The sequence below is a fragment of the Medicago sativa genome, chromosome 3 (assembly GCF_051527215.1).
Source record: "Medicago sativa cultivar Bolivia chromosome 3, Bolivia_mono, whole genome shotgun sequence".
Taxonomy (NCBI): domain Eukaryota; kingdom Viridiplantae; phylum Streptophyta; class Magnoliopsida; order Fabales; family Fabaceae; genus Medicago; species Medicago sativa.
The window spans coordinates 96,080,776-96,100,592 of record NC_140751.1 but is presented as its reverse complement, the minus strand read 5'-3'; the positions used below and the strand labels follow the sequence as shown (position 1 = coordinate 96,100,592).

At 31.9% G+C, this 19,817-nt stretch overlaps 4 protein-coding genes across 4 annotated transcripts; all 4 read left to right on the top strand.

Moving 5' to 3' along the window:
* The first annotated feature begins 2,806 nt into the window (after window positions 1-2,806).
* LOC146942400 (uncharacterized) lies at window positions 2,807-4,280 on the top strand. The gene is made up of 3 exons (XM_085750030.1): window positions 2,807-3,616; window positions 3,707-3,890; window positions 3,994-4,280. Exons 1-3 carry the CDS (start codon window positions 2,807-2,809, stop codon window positions 4,278-4,280), a joined length of 1,281 nt encoding a protein of 426 aa, XP_085606156.1.
* LOC146942398 (uncharacterized) lies at window positions 3,710-7,101 on the top strand. Its single transcript, XM_085756363.1, has 2 exons — window positions 3,710-3,890; window positions 3,994-7,101. The coding sequence occupies exon 2, from the start codon at window positions 5,337-5,339 to the stop codon at window positions 7,047-7,049; it is 1,713 nt and encodes a 570-aa protein (XP_085612489.1). The 5' UTR covers window positions 3,710-3,890; window positions 3,994-5,336; the 3' UTR covers window positions 7,050-7,101.
* Window positions 4,281-4,823, top strand: LOC146942399 (uncharacterized). The gene has a single exon (XM_085750029.1). The coding sequence runs from the start codon at window positions 4,281-4,283 to the stop codon at window positions 4,821-4,823; it is 543 nt and encodes a 180-aa protein (XP_085606155.1).
* Window positions 7,102-9,975: 2,874 nt separating the features above from the next.
* LOC146942397 (sister chromatid cohesion protein PDS5 homolog C-like) lies at window positions 9,976-16,395 on the top strand. Its single transcript, XM_085756362.1, has 12 exons — window positions 9,976-10,273; window positions 10,826-11,029; window positions 11,142-11,323; window positions 11,723-11,849; window positions 11,969-12,805; window positions 12,936-13,043; window positions 13,242-13,315; window positions 13,935-13,986; window positions 14,450-14,536; window positions 14,609-14,652; window positions 14,919-14,990; window positions 15,532-16,395. The coding sequence occupies exons 1-12, from the start codon at window positions 10,172-10,174 to the stop codon at window positions 16,049-16,051; spliced, it is 2,409 nt and encodes an 802-aa protein (XP_085612488.1). The 5' UTR covers window positions 9,976-10,171; the 3' UTR covers window positions 16,052-16,395.
* Window positions 16,396-19,817: the final 3,422 nt, after the last annotated feature.

Here is a 19,817-nt window from a genome sequence, read left to right as displayed (position 1 = left end):
ACAAACATGAGCAAAAAATAATGCTAAAGATTAGACTTTAAATCCTCTAAAAAAAAGATTAATAACAAACATGAGCAAAAAATAATGTTAAAATTGGACTTTAAATCGTTTTAAAAAAAGATTAGTAACAAACGTGAGCAAAATATTATGATTCAAAATCTTATAGAAAAATATTTGTTAGCACTATATTAAAAATATTAATAAGCAAGGTTCTCACAGTTCATAATTCGTTCCCGCATTGTTTAGTTTTTCCCAACCTCTCTCCGCCCTCTACATCAGAATTCAGAATTAACCTGTAAGTGTTTTTTCCTTTCGTGTTACAACTAATCAAATTATGATTCAAATTATTTACGATTATTTTTAAGAATTCTTTGACTTTGCTGGTTTATACTCCCTCCGTTTCAAAATACATGTCCAATTTTTGCAATGTGCACTATTCACTTGACTTACTTTGACCATACTTTTTTACTAATGTATAAATACAAATATTAGCATGCAAGATGTTGTTTGATTTGTCTCGACAAATATTTTCAAAATATTAAATTTTTATAATTTTTTACTTTAGATAATTAAAGATATTAACGGTCAAAATTGTGCATTGGCATATGCGAAGTTGTTGACTTGGACATGTATTCTGAAACGGAGGGAGTAATTGCTTATACAAACTATGATAGTTTTTTTTTTCTTTTTATATATATAAAAGAGAACCCGAGAATATTAATGATATTTGAAATAAATCGTGTGTATTGCTAAAGTATTTGGCACGGTAATCAAAAAATATGAATCATAGTTTATTTCAACGGTGCATTTTTTTTTCAATGGTGCCTTAATTCCAATTATCTTTGTTGTGCGATTGCCATTATATACACTGGTGCATTTTTTTTCTTTCTTTGATTCTATTGATCTCTTAAATCTCAAACATGTGAATCAAATTATTTTGATATGATTCCATGAGGGGTTATATGTTATATGAATCCATTATTGTAAATTTGGGCTATTCTATAAATACAAAATAGGTTTCAAGGTAAAAAAAATCGATCTCCTTCAAAAATAAAGCCCCAGTTAATTTGATCTGCCATTTCTCATGAGTCGTTTATTAATTCTCAAAATTTACAAAGCTTTTTGGTTAACCGAATTAATATGATCAAAAGTCAAAACTCATGTAAAATTGTCGCATATAGATCGAACCGGATTGAATACGAGTTGTACCGGCCCGTTTCTCTGCAATCCTGGTACATTGATAAAAAAATATTAAAAATTCATGTTTTCTTTTGTTAAAAAAATTAAATATATGCATGGTACTTTTACTAACTATTTCATTATTACCCCTTTAAAACAAAAAACAAAAATCTCTTTCAATATTATTAATTATTAATCTTTACTTTTGACAGTTCTTATTAGAAAAATGGAAAATAGCAAAAGTCAACTACCGAGGGAGGATCATGATGAAGTGAGGAAGACAGAATATGAAAGGAAAAGAAAAGAGAGAATGGACAGTGAGCAAACACAACAACGACTACTTCAAAGACGAGAAAATTATAAACGACAGAAAAATAAAGGAAATGAAGTTGAAATATCATGCACTAATGATATCGTTGAGCCAAACGTGACCAATCAGATTTTCACAGCTATGAATTTTTCAAATGCACACTTTCAAGGAACTCATGACAACGAAGCAGAATCAAGTACTCCCTCCGTTTCAAAATGAGTGTCGTTTTACGTGTTTACACACATATTAAGAAATGCAATGATTAAGAGAATGAGAATGGTTATTTTACCAAATTATCCTTATTAACTATTGGTTAGTTTTAAAAGTAATACTTTGGAAGCAGTGTGCAGAGTATTAATTGGAGGGTACAATTGAAAAGAAAAAGTTATTATTGCATTGGAAACTGAAAGCGACACTCATTTTGAAACAATTTTTTTTACTAAAGCGACACTCATTTTGAAACGGAGGGAGTACCATACATATTAATGACCCAACGCTTGGTTAGTGATGAAAACAAAATTATATACTTTTACACCTATTTAACAATTACTATATTATTTATTATTATATTGTGTTACTTTTTTTTATGACATAAATATTCTTATATATTTATATTTATTTTAACTACCAGATCTTAATAATGCATCAACTTTTCAAGGAACTCATGATAATGAATCAGAATATGATGAACCGGCATATTATGAACCAGAATATGGTAACTCCAATACTTTTGTAGAATATATCAAATATTAACATTTGTTATGTCTTAAATTATAATATCACTTTGGTCGCAGATAATGTGAAAGTTGATGAAAATTTTGGAGATGCACAAATGCAAGATGTTGATATTGAAGACACAATTAATGAAAATTTAGGAGATGCACAAATACAAAAAGAGGATATGGAGGACACAGTTAATGAAAATTTTGAAGATGCACATACAAGATGAGGATATGGAGGACACCGTTAATGGAAATTTTGAAGATGCACAAATACAAGATGTGGATATGTAAAACACATTTAATTTTACATCGTTGCGTCGTCGTCGTCAAGGTATGTTGATTAAATTAAATAATCTATGTACAATACCCCTTTTTTTTAAAGAAATATGACACCTCTTTGTTAAACAATATATATATTCATATAAATAATATCATATTTTCATTGTTTTTTTCTTCGGATTGTTGAACATGCCTTAATGGTTTAATTTTTTTAATATAAATAGTTACTAATAATTAAACATCAATGCATCTAGAATTGGGGCGTATTTTTCGATCAAAGCACAATAGTGCCAGGAATTTTCAAAATAGTTCAACAATGAAAATATCCCAATTGCCACCTCCAACCTCCTGTAGACATTGCAATGCAAGGTTATTTAATCATGAATCGCGTGGTATGTGCTGCAAAGGTGGGAATGTGTCGATTTCACAAGTTGATGCTCCTCAAGAGCTATTAGAATTATTTTCAGACGATTCATCTGAAGGAAGACATTCTAGACAACATATCAGAAGTTACAACCATGTGTTATCATTCACTTCAATTGGTGTTCATGTTGATGAAAATATGCTTGCAACTGGTCGTGGTATATATACTTTTCGTGCTCAAGGTACATTTTATCACATGATAGGAGGTTTCTATCCAAATAATGGCTCTAGACCGCGTTTCTTGCAGTTATACATCTATGATACTGAGCATGAACTAGAAAATAGGATGCTTGAAAATCCTCAACTCCTCCAAACAGTAGTTTATAAATTACAAAAAATACTCCACCAATACAATCCTTATGTAATTAAGTTTAGGCAACTTGCACTACTTCCAAATGTTTGTGAGTGTAGGCTAATTATTAAAGAGCGTCCAACAAATCAGCCACAATATAGCTTTCCATCTTCTTCTCAAGTAGCGGCAATTATTGTTGGTGGTGACGATGAATCTATGGAATGTGGAAGAGATATAAATGTAATAAATCATGGTGGAACTCTAAAGAAGGTACAAGAGACAAAAGGATATTATGATCCCCTGCAATATCCTATATTGTTACCTTTCGGTACGCATGGTTGGGACGTCCACACCACAAATCATAGTGGACAACGTGTACAATGTCGACCATATTATTGTTATATGCTTCAGGTACACTTTAATTACTTTGTATGTATGTAATGAAATATATTTGTAAATACATTAAACTTTATTACTAAGTAACTATTTCATCAATTGCAGATTCGTCCAAATGATAATTCTATATTATTAAAAGCGGGCCGGCTATTACAACAATATGCTGTCGACAATTATGTGAAGATTGAATCAGGAAGGTTAAGGTGGTACCGGGCACACCAAAATGAAATTCGTGCCGAAGTATACCAAGGTTTGCAAGATGCTTTGCATGGGGGCGAAACTAATGCAGGTATTCATTGTTCTTAACAAAATTATTAATATTAATCTATATCTATACTATAATAATAACTACTTGCTTAACTGAAATCAACATATTCAATTTGTTATCGTAGCAAATATCGGTCAAAGAACTGTATTACCATCATCCTTTATTGGCGGTCATCGAGACATGACACAACGCTACGAAGATGGTATGGCTATTGTACTTAAGGATGGTAAACCAGGTATTTTCCTTACAATGACATGTAATCCTTCTTGGAAAGAGATAACATCAGAGCTACAACCTTTCCAAACTCCACAAGATCGTCCTGATTTGCTAACAAGAATATTTCGTTCCAAATTTGAGCGACTAAAGGATGATATCATCAATAAAGGAGTCTTAGGAAAAGTTAAAAGTTAAATGTATGTAACTGAATTTCAGAAACGAGGACTACCACACGTTCATATGTTGTTGGTCTTAGACAGTAACGACAAATTATGTGATCCAGAACAATATGATAGTGTGGTCAGGGCTGAAATACCAAAAAAAGAATGTGAACCACAGTTACATGAAGCAGTACTAAAACACACGATTCATGGACCTTGCGGCATTCTCAATCATAAATCTCCATGTATGAAGGATGGAAAGTGTAAAAAAAGGTATCCCAAAGAGTTCTTAGAAGAAACACGTCGAGGTAATGACTCATATCCAGAGTATAGAAGAAGGTTTGACGAACCTATATCTATAAGTAGAAATAAGTCTATTGATAGTAGATGGGTTGTTCCTTATAATCCTTGGTTATTGTTGAAGTATGATTGTCACATTAATGTTGAGATTTGCAGTAGCATCAAAAGCATAAAATATCTATATAAGTATGTGTATAAAGGCCCTGATCGAGTTGCAATGGAAGTTCATGGACGATCAAGTGTGGATGAGATTCAACAATATGTCGATGCAAGATGAATTTGTGCTCCTGAGGCATTGTGGAGAATATTTCGATTTACTCTTTACCGGTTATATCCCTCTGTTGTAAGATTACAAATTCACTTACCAAATCGTCATCAAGTTCGATATTATGAACATCAAAGAATTGAAGATGTGCTAAATGATGAACGTAACGCCAAAACAATGCTCACATAATTCTTTGCACTAAATCAAAGAGATCCAGAATCTAGAAATTATTTGTATAAAGATATTCCTGAGCATTATGGTTGGAATAAACAGACTAAGAAATGGTACAAAAGACGATCAAAACTGAAAGTTATTGGGATAATATATACAGTATCACCTGCAGAAGGTGAAAAGTTTTACTTGAGAGTTTTGTTATCCCATTTAAGAGGTCCAACCAGTTGGGAATGTCTTCTTACAAATAATGGCACACTCTTCAATACATTTAGAAAGGCAACCGAGGATCGAGGATTTCTGGAAACTGATAATAGTATTCGTCAGTGCTTGGTTGATGCATCAAGTCTCAAAATGACATACGTGTTAAGGAGGTTGTTTGTGATTATATTAGTTTTTGCTGAACCAACTGATGTCAGGTCCCTTTATGATGAATTTTACACTCATATGGCAGAAGATTATCAAACAATAAACAATATCGTGGGACCAAGCTTGACTAATATGTTATTGAGGGATTTAAACGATCTCTTGAAGCAACATGGTAAAGATATCACAGATTATGATCTTCCAGAATTACCAGCAGAAATAAATGAAGATAATCCAGTTCCAAGGGTTATTCAAGAGGAGTTATCAGTCCAAATTCCCAACGAAGACATCGAATCTATTCAGAAGTTAAATCATGACCAAATGGTTGCTTTCAATACCATTATGCATGCCATTGATCATAAACAGAGTCAAGTATTTTTTGTTGATGGTCCAGGCGGAACAAGTAAAACATTCCTTTATCGAGCATTAATGGCAACTTTGAGAAATAGAGGACAAATTGTCTTAGCAACCGCGTCATCTGGTATAGCTGCAACATTATTACCGGGTGGTAGAACTGCACACTCTCGATTTAATTTACCTTTTGATGTACAACCAAATTCCTTCTGCAATATAAAAAAGCAACAAGATCTTGCAAAGCTTATTAGAGAAACAGCTGCCATAATTTGGGATGAAGCCCCAATGACAAACAGATACTGTTTAGAAGCATTAGATCGATCACTAAGAGATATTTTAGACTGTGATGCTCCATTTGGTGGAAAAGTTATGATCATGGGTGGAGATTTTCGTCAAGTACTTCCAGTTGTTCAAAGAGGTAATAAGGCACAAATGATATCTGCATGTATTATTAGGTCTAATTTATGGGCTAATACCAAGGTCCTACATCTAGTACAGAATATGCGATCAATGAATGATCCTGAATTTGCACAATTTCTTATGCGAATTGGTGACGGTGTTGAACCTACCAAACCCAATGATATGGTGAGGATACCTCATCAAATTGCATTACCATGGGAAGGAGAACAATCAATACAAACTCTTATTGATCATATTTTTCCACAATTAGATTTGCATGGATGGGATGCATCGTATATGGTCGAAAGAGCCATAATTACACCTACAAATGATGATGTGCAAAAATTGAATGACATAATTATCAATCAGTTTCCAGGAGAAGAACATAATTTGTTGTCATTTGACGAGGTTGAAGGGGATACTCATAACTTATATCAACAGGAATTCTTAAACTCAATTGCTCAAGGAAGTATCCCACCACATATTTTAAAGGTAAAAAAAGGTGCACCTTTGATGTTGTTGCGAAACATAGACCCTAGATATGGGCTCTGTAATGGGACTCGACTGTTATGTCGTGGTTTATTTCAGAATATGTTGGATGTGGAAATCCTAACAGGAGGCAATGCTGGAAAAAGAGCATTCTTGTCCATAATTAAATTAAAAACAAATGCGAGTTCAGGACTTCCCTTTGTGCTTAGTAGAAAACAGTTTCCTGTTAGACTAAGTTTTGCTATTACCATAAATAAGTCACAAGGGCAGACCATTCCCAATGTCGGAATCTATCTTCCACGACATGTTTTCAGCCATGGTCAACTATATGTAGCTTTATCAAGAGGAGTTTCTCAACATTCAACAAAAGTTCTCATTAAAGAAGGGAAAATAGAAGGAGAAAATGGAGAATTTACGAAAAATATAGTTTTTAAAGATATTCTTTTATCGCAATCATAGCAATGTTTCTTTTATATAACATGTCATTTATACATTTATATTACGATGTTACTAATTACTATTAGAATAAACAATAAAATATCATTATTTTATCTTTATTTTATATATGCAGACAAACTAAAATATGTTGAGTTCATAAATAATTCTGTTATATGCCTTGACAATATTTTGTTTATAAATCAATATCAATATATCAATAATTTCCATTAATATTTTAAAATTTTAATCAAAATTATACAAACAAACATAATAAAATAATAACATGCGTTAGCGCAGTAGACGCGCCCGTCTTTCCGCTAGTAATAATAATAACAATTCACCTTCCCCCAATATTTTTTTTAAATAAATTATACACTGTTTTTTTATACATACCCATATATCATTTGTGGCATTGCTACAATTTAGTGTCTTATGGATTAGTTCGATTCCATTTTTTTCAAGAAACACACTTCAAATATGATCTAGAAATCACTTTTAAGTGTCTGCTTTGGATTTTCTGAATTACTACATCATTTTTCTTTATCTTGGTCCATACTCTAAATAAAACATTTAAGGTGTTTGTAAAAAATTGATCAATTTTTACAATTTATATGTATTTAGTTAGAATATTCATAATCATTATTTTTTTTTAAAATTGTTTTCAAGAACTACAAAGTATGTAGTTAGTGTTAATGTAGTTCTTCCATAGCCTTAGCTAACAAAAAATACGGACAATGCATAATATATGTAAGGTCTGGGGTTCGAACCCCAGACACAAAAAAAAAAACTAACAAAAAACACGAATAAAAATAATTTTATACTGTTTTATTAAAAAATTTGTACAATTAAGTATTTTTCACAACTAAATCGTAGACATTCTTTATAATTTTTTCAAACAACCTTTATGATTGATATATGGTTATGAATATGGTCGATGATATGAAAAGTAGTTACATTATTTATGCATATATAAACTTTATCATTTTTTCAAACAACTTTTATGATTGATATATGCAGGTTATGAATATGGTCGATGATATGAAAGGTAGTTACATTATTTATGCATATATAAACTAGATCATTATAAGTTTGTACTAAGAATCCTTTGTTTTTGATTTACGGTTAATTTTTTTTTTATCCATATAAATATAACAAATTTTGTTTTTAGTCCCTCGATTTTTTCTCTTGAAATAATGGTTATACAAATACTTTCCAACAATATTTGTTTTCATTGTTTTTAACTCAACTCACCCGTATCCTTCAGAAGTTTGATTATTTTTCACAAAATATCTTTTGCGAGAGTTTAATTTTTTTCAACAAATGCTAAATTAAATATGAACTATATTAAAACGAGCCTACAATACCCATTTTCCCCACACTTTGTGTTTGATTTTTGTTGTCAAACTATTAAAATTGTAAAATATATATTAAAAAAGGGGGATGTAGATTTTTTTTTGGTGATGCCCGAGATTCGAACCTCAGACTTTGCATATATTATGCATTATCCTTGCCAACTGAGATAAGCTAACGGGAACATGTTTTAACACAAGAGAGGAAATTAATGTAATTCAAAATTTTCTTAAAGGAGAAGAGTATACATTATCAAATATATTTTGTACAAGAGAAAATGCAAGTGTATGTTTCAATATAAAATGACCAGTGTAATTTAAGCACATTTTGTACGAGAGACGTGAAATTTATTCTGTTTTGTTTTGAATGTGTGAAATTTAGATAAGCTTATACAATATAAATATTTTTAAATTGAAATAAGTAAATTGAATTAAAAGTATATTATATAATAAAATATTTATATGGAATAAAAATAAAAAATGAATAATAATAATAATATTGGTCAACTGCCTTAAAAAATAATAAATTTGGTCAACTAATAATAATAATAAGAAATTTATATTTTACTTTTCCTCAATTAAATATTTTATATATTTGCACCCATTAATAATAGGGTTAAATATATTTTTGGTCCCTATAATTATAATAATTTTCTTTTTAATCATCCTAAAAAAATTCTCCACTTTATGTCCCTAAAAAGTTTTCAATCTTCATTTTTATTAATAATAGGGTTAAATATATTTTTGGTCCCTATAATTATAATAATTTTCTTTTTAATCCTCCTAAAAAAATTCTCCACTTTATGTCCCTAAAAAATTTTCAATCTTCATTTTTAGTCCCTAGTTTTAAGCCAACTCACGTGTAACCTTCGTACTTTTTGAATGAATTTTTTTAAAAATATTTAAAATATTACAAGAATTCTCTTAAAAAAAATCAAATTTTTGTACCCAAACATTAATTAAATATGATTTTTTTATGTTTTTGGCGCTTAAATATTCATATTTAACTTCGTTATAAAAAATTCATATTTAACTTAAGTTTTGTTAAAATATTCTATTTTTTTTGAAAGATTCTTATAATATTCTAAACATATTTGAAAATTTCCATTCAAATATATGAAGGTTGTATGCAAGTTGACTTCAAATTAGCAACTAAAAGTGAAAATTTAATTTTTTTGAAGGATTGAAACAAAAATTTAGTATATTTTTAGGGACTAAAACCACATTTAACTCTTAATATTAATATCTCTAAAATCGGTCAACCAATCCTAACAATACCTTATAAAAAATTAATTAATTACATATGCTTTTTTATCAATTATTTTGTATATCTTCTATTTTTCAATAAATATTTTATTTTATATTTCTTTGACCAATATTATTATTTTAATTATTTTCACCATTTTTCAGATCTATAAATACCCCGTTTATGTCCTTGTTCTTGCATTAAGTCTCGAAAATTTAGTTTCAGAGATAGGATTTTATTTCATTTCAGAGAATTTAGTTTCGATTTTCTTTTTTCTTTTTCGAAAAAGAAATTTTTTACTTTCTCCCTCTCTCTCCCCTTTATTTTTTTTTTTTCTCTCTTATTCGTGCTCGTTTTCCCTGTTATTTTCCTTCACAATCACCAAAACAAAAACCCCCAAATAAAAACCCTAATTTTTCTGTAAAACCCTAATTCTTTCATAAATCGGCTTCGGTTGAAGTGTTATATTACTTCCATTTTTCGAAGCTGAGTAGAGTGAAGTGATTCAGTGCAAGATCTGAAAAGGGAGTTTCAATTGAACACTATCAATGGCGTTTGATCAAAAGGAACTGGAAGAGCAGCTTATTCAAGCTGGGAACAAGCTTGCAGATCCTCCTTCATCGGTGGATGAGCTTCTCTCATTGCTCAATGTAATCTCTATCTCTTTCATTTCACTAATTTTTCAACATTGTGATTTTCAGTTTTTTTTATTCTGGTTATGACATTCATATTTGATATACCAATCAGTGGAATTTTAAAAATGTGATTTTTTTTTTTTTTTTTGTGTCTTGGATGTTTGGCATGTTGATTCCAAATTGTCACTTTCAAAACCCTAAATTTGCTTTGTTATAATGGGGTTAATTAATGTTACTGAATATATGCTTTGAGTGATCATAAAATTAAATTTGCATATCTATTCGCACTGGTATTAAAAGTGTTTATCCGCGTATCACACTAGTTATTATTAACATTAACATCCCAGTATATATCATAATCAACATCAATCTTTGGTGTTTGGCTTGTTTGTTGTGCATGCTTCAAGCCCAAATGGAACTATCTGTGTTTTCATTTTATGGTGTAAGCTCTGGGATGGTTGATTCATGACACAGTATAAAAGGTTGAATTTTTTAGGCAAAGTAAAACATACAAAAGTCTTGGTACATATTTTCAATCTGATCTAATCTTTTCCCTGGGCACTGCAGCGACTTGAGAGTTACTTAGCAAAGGTGGAACAGGCACCTAGAACGTCTATGCGAATTGCGCTTGCTCCATCTATGAAAGAATTGGTTGGGGATAAACTTTTAAGGCATCCGGATCCGGATGTGAAAGCTGCACTTGCCGCTTGCATCAGTGAAATCACAAGAATCTCTGCACCCGATACTCCTTATGATGATGATCAAATGAAGGTGTGTATAATTTTTTTTGATACAGTTTCAATGGCCTGTCTGTTGTCATGCACTTTACAACTGACATCAGTAAGTAATTCAGCTAAGTTTTGCTAATGAATTTTTCTTGCAGGAGATATTCCAATTAATTGTATCTTCATTTGAAAATCTACATGATAAGTTAAGCCGATCGTACGAGAATAGGAGAATAATCCTCGAAACTGTTGCAAAGGTCAGATCATGTGTGGTAATGTTGGACCTTGAATGTGATGCGCTGATTTTGGAGATGTTTCAGCATTTTTTGAAGACCATAAGGTGAGACCCTAGGAGCAATTTTTTGTTATTCAAGTCCAGCACTATCATGGGTTTGGATGCTATTATTTATGATTATTTCACCTCAAATTTGATCTGATCTGTCATGATACCATATAGTTGCTACATTCACATTTTTCACCAAACATCTCAAGCTTTTGGGAAATTGGGAGAGTTGGTTAATCCTTAGAGCTTTTATGTTCTATTAAACAGTTTTCTTTTAACTCAGGGGGATAAAGGGACATGTTAGAGATGTAATATAAAGCCGTTCACATGCTTTTACCTGGAAACTCAAGTTCTTAGGATAGTTTATGACATATGCATACTAAAGCTTTTCATTTGATATTTGGAGAAATTTATACGTGGGGGATGTGATTCTAACCAGCTCCATTTGAAAATCAGGGATCATCATCCAAAGGATGTTTTTTCATCCATGGAAACCATTATGACACTTGTTCTTGAGGAAAGTGAAGAGATATCCTTTGATTTGCTTTCTCCCCTCCTGGAGAGCATTAAGAAAAACAACGAGGTTGGAGTTTGACAGTTTTGATTTTAATTCTTCCTAGTAGATTATGATTTTGAGTTTGAACCTTGTTTAAATCGTTAATATATTTATCATTGTCATTGTTATTAATCATCGTGGTCCAGGAAGTTTTCCCGATTGCCCGGAAATTGGGAGAGAGGGTCCTCGAAAGCTGCGGATCCAAACTAAAGCCCTGCTTGGTGCAAGCAGTGAGAACATTGGGTATATCTCTGGATGATTACAGTGAAGTACTTGGTTCAATTTGCCAAGAGGAAGCTAAGGCCATTAAAGAGGCTGCACAATCGCCAAAAGATAATCGAAATGGGAATAGAAATTCCAAGTCAGTCACAAACGATGGGGTTGCACGCGTTGGAGAAGATGAGGAGTTCAATGATTTGGATGGAAGAAAAGTCGAACAAAAACCAGAAGAAGCCACCAAGAAGAGCAGGAGAAAACCGAGTCATTCAACGAAATCTGCTAAACCATCTGAAAAGATGATTGATTCTGAAAGTCACAGAAAAAAAGTTCCGAGTTCCTCACACGAGGACCAGGAAGTTGCTTATGCAGTTACAAGTCGAAGAGCATACAATGTTGAATCTCAAGTTATGGCTTCTCCTTCACCTAGTGACAGCCTCCCTGACGAAAATCATTCAGAGAAACTTGGCAAAGCAGAAACAAAAGATAACCCCTCAAATGTCGAGGTTGCAGAGGCTGTTTCAAAAAAGGTATCTGAAGGAGCAAGTATATCAAAAGCCAAACCTGTCAAGCAGCCAGTGAGAAAGGTGCTTGGTCAGAACTCAGGCGTAAAAAAAACTGCTGGTACAGATTCAGGCAAAAAACAAAGTGGGTCTGCTAGTGGTGCTGATGCTAAAAAGCACTCAGCCAGGAAATTGGATGATAACGAGGGTGGTGGTGGATCCTCTTCCAGGCAGCTGGTAGATAAGAAAAAGCGGGGGCAGGAGGTTCTTTTTCGTGCTTTTTTAACATCTTTTTTCTTATTATTTTTTACTATTATTTCAACACGATTTTGTTTTGCTTCATTCATTTTAAAAACAAATTATTTATGGAATCATTTTTTTTTTGTTAATATAGGAAATGGTTTCTTCTCCAAGGTCCGATATCAAATCATCTGAAGATGAAAAGTTAGAGGAGACTACCACGACAAATGGAAAGAGGAAACACGCCTCGGGAAGAAAAAATGTGTGTATCTTGTTTGACATTTACACTTAATTTCTAAAAATAATATGAAATCTTCATGATGTGATGTATTGATTAGGATTTAGGGTACATTTTCTTTTGGTGAATTCTTTCTGTAGATACGTCTGGTCTTCCTAGTTAGCAATCACAGAACTTTATTTTTCTTGTCATTTTGATGGCTAATTGTCTTGCTGCTATCAGGAGTCTGATATCATGGAACATGATCAAAACCTTGTCGGTGTAAGACTTGAAGTATGGTGGCCGAAGGATCGTCAGTAAGTACTCTGCATTACCATTTCTGAATTTTTGACATGCTGTCTTAAGAGATTTTGGCTAACAAGGGTGCAGGGAGTGTTATATACTGTGTGGCATTTACATGTAAAATTGTAAATATCTAGTTTTTGCATACATGGTTGCACAAGATGTTTGATATGACGTTGCATTGTGTGCCTAATGTTTTGTGTGATTTCATCACTTTTTTATTACGTTGATAACAATTATATGTAATCATTGTGTAGACCTTTTTGGCGATGTTATCATGGTCTTCATGGTTTGACTTCTAGAGTTTGCTTCCTGGCCTGTATTGTAAACTGCAATAGTTGTCTTCTGTAAGCAATTATGATATGTTAAACAACGACATATTGACTATTGTGGTTACACACCAAATTACTGTTTCTGAACTGCAATAGTTGTCTTCTGTAAACTTTACTGTGAGAAAACATTGATGTGGAATTGTGGGAAAGGATATTTAAACTAAAAGAAGGAATGTCATATCCTGTTTTTTTGGGCTTTTAAGTTTGCTCATGCATCTTCTATTCTTGCTCTTAGTCTGCCTTTTCATTTTGTAGAATATAAATATATTATCTCTTTTGACAAATATATGATTGTTTGCAGGTTTTACAAAGGTGTCATTGAATCTTTTGATTTTCGCAAAAAGAAACACAAGGTGACTTGGCTGTTTATTAAGTCATTCCTGCACCCTCCCCTTCTATTCTTTATGGTCTATTGTATGGATTCTGATTATTTCTTCTCCTTTGGATAGTAATTGTCCCACTCTGACTATTTCTTCCAATGAATTTCTTATTTAAAAGCGTGAATGTGTGTGTCTACTTTAGGGTGTACATTTAAGATATAACTTTAAATGGTATAAAAATATAACATGCTAGATTTGAAATCCTGGGCTCTATTGTTGTTCCCCCTCTCAAGCAAGCAGTGGTTTTAAACTATAATCAGAAAAGTTTTTCCCAAAAAAGAATAAACCCCAACCGAAGATTTTTTTTGTGCTTTCTTATTAAGCTAGAAACTAGAAAGGTTGGCATAATGAAAAAACTGCTGTATCATAACAGCATTTTTTAAAAGCTTATACAAACGCACTTGTTATCTTCTGATGCTTGTTTTTTCTATTTTAGGTGGTTTATGACGATGGTGAAGTTGAAGTATTAAATCTTGCCAGGGAAAAGTGGAACATCATTGAAGCTGATTCAGATGCAGATGAGGTTGGTCTATACCTTACATTACACCATAATCTTTCCCGTGTCTAAATTAATGACAATTATTTCTGTGGACAGGAAGAAGAAAGTGATCGTGGCAGTCTTGATGCTTCCACTGAAATGTATGTGTTGCATAGCATTAGTGTCTTTTGTTGTTGAAATTTTAGCGTTTTTTTATAGATACATCATTTTACTACATCGTCAGAAAACTATCCTAAATTATTTTGTTTGCATTTGTGTGTGTGTGTGTGTGTGTGTGTGTGTTTCACGTTCCTCCTTTATTATATGGAGCTTAATTGAATGTGTCTTGTGGCCAATATGATCTGCCTTTCTTGCCGTTTCTTAATTTGGTCTTGTTTATGGTGTATTGTTCTTTGATCCTATTCAGGCCTGCAAGGAAGAAAACAAAACCAAGTTCCGATGAACCAACTAAGCAAGGAATGCCAGGTCTTTCTTCCAGGTTTGTCAATATCAATATATCAACTTTTCTGAACCACCTTTTTTCTGATATGTCCAATTTTCTACTTGGATTTGTCGTGGGGGAGCAATTGGGTTAATAAATCAAAGGGAACAACACAATTTTGCTTTTTTACTTTTACATGTTTATTAAAGTTTTAAGTTATATAATATGAATTCAATGACAATGTATTGATGGAGTAAATACGTTTTTACACATTCCTGTTAAAAAATTGTTTTTACATATAATTTCAATCATATTTCATTATATTCCAACATCATACTGTATTATATTAGGAGGTTGTTTGTGCAGTTTTAGAGGGTAGTACAATACGATTGTACATCTTAAGCTGTCAGTGTTTAGTTATTAAACTCATTATATTTTCTCAAAGCATTCTCATTGTGTTAAATAGAAAAAGTATTAAATAAAGTAAATGAATTTATTATCTTGCAAGTATAAAAATGATTTAATACTTTCTTTATTTAGTGTCATTTTTTTGTTGACACCGTTATTTACTATCATATTTTCCTCCTTCGATTTGTAGTGGTGGAGCATCAGGATCAAGTAAATCAAAGGGTGTACTGAAGTTTGGTCAGAAGTCTACGGGTGGATACAAATCGAACGAATCCAAGACTGTTAGTGATTCTGAGGATGAAGTTAGCAGAAAGTTTAAGGACAGCACTCCTAAAAGTGGTAGCAGTAAATCTGCTACACAGACAATGACTGGTAAATCCAAGAACATTGGTGGTTCCAAGACAAGCAAAAGAAAGGATGATGACACTATCGTGCCAAAACCTTCAGTCAAGTCTAAGCAGGAAACCCCAAAGAGTGGAATATCCAAACAAAAAACCCCAAAGACTGCTGCTTCTGAGGGAAAGCCCCCAAAAAGTGGTGAAAAGTCCACTGTCGACAGTGGTGGCAAGGGGAAATCTAATTCATTGAAGAAAAAAGACTTGGAGGATGATGACTTTGAATCAGATGTTTCTGCAAGCGAGGAGGTAGAAGATACAAAAGTCAAGACATCAGGTGATGCCATGAAGGGAAAGAAGCGTCAGAGAAGCTAGAAGGAATAATTACTCCTTGATTTTTCCTTATCTAGTTGCTTGCCTTCTGCTTATCAGTGCACTTTCTTACAACATTTGGACATTCTTTCCCTGGCCCGTGTCCTCTGGTGAATCTAGAGCTGTTTATTAGGTATCTGCTAATAGTTTTCCGTGATCAGCTCATTGTTGTTATGATAGCATTGCTATCCTTGGACTAGTTTAGTGGTATTTCGGGTTAGTAGGGTAATATTTTTAGTTCTTTTTTTCCGTTGTTTCTAGACTAGATGGATGGATTTTTGAAAACAGCTAAAATCATTTGGTTAGCAACCTTCATTGAATGAATGCTTTGGCTCTAGTTTTCAATACTGGCAGATGTTTACCGGCCACCCAATTCATTTTCATTTATATCGAGTGTGTATATTTATTGAGATTGAGATGTGGTGTTTTATTGTTTGGTACCGCCTTGAGCTTAATTGACGAGGTAGGAGCTGTTAAAGTTGACGGCACTAACTGGGGGAGTAACCCAATAATTGTACGGTTTATTTGGTTACATCATGTATCAGAGCTATATTACTTTCCGGGGTTGCTTTAGTTTTTTTGTATTGCCTCAAATTGCTCTGGAATACACTAAGCTACTTTAGTGTTAAAACATTGATGCTATTTGTGATTTGCCTGAATGTTTTTTAATTTCAAACGAGTTTTTCGAAGTTTTTATGGCAGGGAGAGTTTGGTGAGAATTGGAAGAGGCATGAACTGGCCGTTTAAGATGAATAATTGGAAGGGAAATATCGTGAGGGAAGAGAAAGTGTAATAAAATATATGGTACTAATGGTCGGGATTTAAACATCTGGAGGTGGTAATTAACTTTATATGTTGTTACTGGTTGTGATTTTCCTGAATACTTAAATTTCAAATGCGAAGTTGCCCAAGTTCTAATGGCTGGGTGAGTGAGAGGCGAGAATTGGAATTTGGAAGAGGCGGGAACTAGCGGTTGAAGTATAATACGAAGAAATTGGAGCTAATGGGAGAATTGAGAGAAAAATTGTAATTAAATATGTTAGTAACGGTGCTAATGATAAGGTTATGAAAACAATTGGAGGAGGTAAGCAACTTAATATTTTACGGTTATTTTTGAATTGCTGTTATAAAGTGGATTTATGTGAGAGTTCTCATTAATTGTTGAGATCTAAAAATATTTTATTTTAGATCAGCATATGTTGGTGCACTTTTTTTTTTTTTTGGTAGATTATGCTGCACTTTTATTAAACTCTACTTAGTAAGAAGTGTTTTTCCAAATAGATATTATATTTGCAGACTTAACTCAACTCAGTTTGTTTGAACAATGCATAAAATATGCAAGGTCTGGGGTTCGAACCCCGGCCACGACCAAAAAAAAAAGAAGCAAGATTCCGGTACTTGACATGTGTATATAAAATGAGGCCAAGTCTATGGTGCATAGATAAAATAGAATTGCGCCATGTATACATTTGTTTTTCACCATTTGATCAAATATGCTGCATCATATCTCGCTTGATTTATTGGTAAGATATTCTTTTTGAGAGGATTGATGGTAACACTTATTCTAATTGTGAAAATAAACTTACAAAACATTTACCTCACATGATTGCCTAGAAATTTCATACATTCGAGTCATAGACATCAAAGAATAGTTTCATCGTTTTCTCAGAAAAACAAAAAGAATAGGTTCATTGTGTTTTATTACATGCCTTTCAATCTGGGACTGGAATTACTCTCTCCGTTTCAAAATGAGTGTCGTTTTAGATGTTTACACACATATTAAGAAATACAATGATTAAAAGAAAGATAATGGTTATTTTACCAAATTATCCTTATTAACTATTGGTTAGTTTTAAAAGTAATACTTTGGAAGTAGTGTGCAGAGTATTAATTGAAGGGTACAGTTGAAAAGAAAAAGTTATTATTGCATTGGAAACTGAAAGCGACACTCATTTTGAAACAATTTTTTTTGGCTAAAGCGACACTCATTTTAAAACGGATGGAGTAAAATATAGCTTTCTTTAATCATAAATTTAAGGGACCTATAGCATCAATGTGTCCGTGTCTTTCCTCCTCCTTATGTTGTTGCTTGGGAAATATGTTAGTATGACGTAGGATCCGTTTCAACTGCTTCAAGCCTTTTGTTTTAAATTCAATCAAGGGAATGGGTTGAAAGGATTGTTACTAACTTATTAATTGTACTTAATTCCACTTATATAAATTTGTTTTGCGGTAAAAAAAAACATGTGAAGAATTATTTGGGTTCTTATCAGTTTTAGTTGTTTAAATAAAGAGATATTCTTGCATGAACTCTTACCTAAGAGATTATTCTTACACTCAACCAATAAAAATATGACACATGTTATTAACTTTAAAAAAAATATGATTTTAATTAAGGAAATGGAAACAATAAATGGTGGTGGGTGGTTTTTGTTGGTTAAAGAAAGTGGAAAAAGGAGAGATAAATATTAAAAATAATGAGAAAAAATTATGATATTAATTATTTTTATTATTTTAATGAGATGTTTGATTTTAATTGGTTGGGTGTAAGAATGACCTCTTAGGTAAGAGTTCATGTAAGAATTTCTCTTAAATAAATGTTTCTCCCACGGCGGCACTTTAAAAAAATTAAGGTTTATGCTTTTAAACATGTTCTCAAAATGAGAATTGTTTTTAATTTTGATTTATATTCTTAAAAAATTTGATTTAATATTAATTCATTTTCATAATTAAATCATCCAATTAATAATGTGTGATTACTCTCAAGTCATTATAATTTACTTTTGTATTAATAAAATATAAAATATAATACGGTTAATTTATTAAGCTTATTATTACAAATATTATGTATAATTCCTTTTGAATTATTGAAATGATATAGTATAAAATACTCCCTTCGATTTAAAATGAATGTCGCTTAAAAGAATTATGTTTCACTTTAAATGTCATTTTCAATTTTCATACAATATTAATCATTTTTTCAAGTGTACCTCTATGTACATTATATTCCTAAAATGTTATCTTTACTTTGCTTTTAGGAATGTGGGAAAGAGAACAACAATTAATAAAAATTATCTTCTATTTTCACCATTTTATAGAATTGGTCCCCTATTTTAAAATTTGATAGTTTTGATCTTTTCATCAACTATTTGACCTAAAATATAATTGTCGCATCATTTTTCGGAGGTCAAGCTATTTTATTAGCATAGACTCACTATTTTAATTCACGACTGAACATTTTAATTTTTTTAAGGAAAGGGGAAAGAAAGTTCAAAAATACCCCGTATTGAAAAGATTTAGGGTTCGGGGGTTGGTTATATAGGGAAGGTATTAGCACCCTAAATATTTGTAGTACTCTACGAGAACCTCTTGATTTTATTTAACTTTTTGTGCTATAAACTTGCTTGCTTTTTTTTCTAAAAAATGGAATTTTGAAATGATTAAAAAAGGAAGACCTAATTATCTACGTTTTATTGATTTGAGAGGACGAGTGTCCTTTGCCTACGTACCCGTGAAGGATCAAAATCACGTAGTTCATGGTAAAAATTGACGTTTGATTGGTTTTGTGTTTTTTATTAGTTTTGAAAAAAGTTTTAAAGAGAAAAGGCAAGTGGCAAAAAGAGTTTGTGTTTTTTATATTGAAAGAAAAATGACTCAAAGTAGAATTAAAATTAATTTGAAATTTAATTAAGAAAGAAAATAAAAAGAACGATCACTTGATTGAAAATCAAGGTTTATTATGAAAATATTTTTGTGATTTTTGTTATTT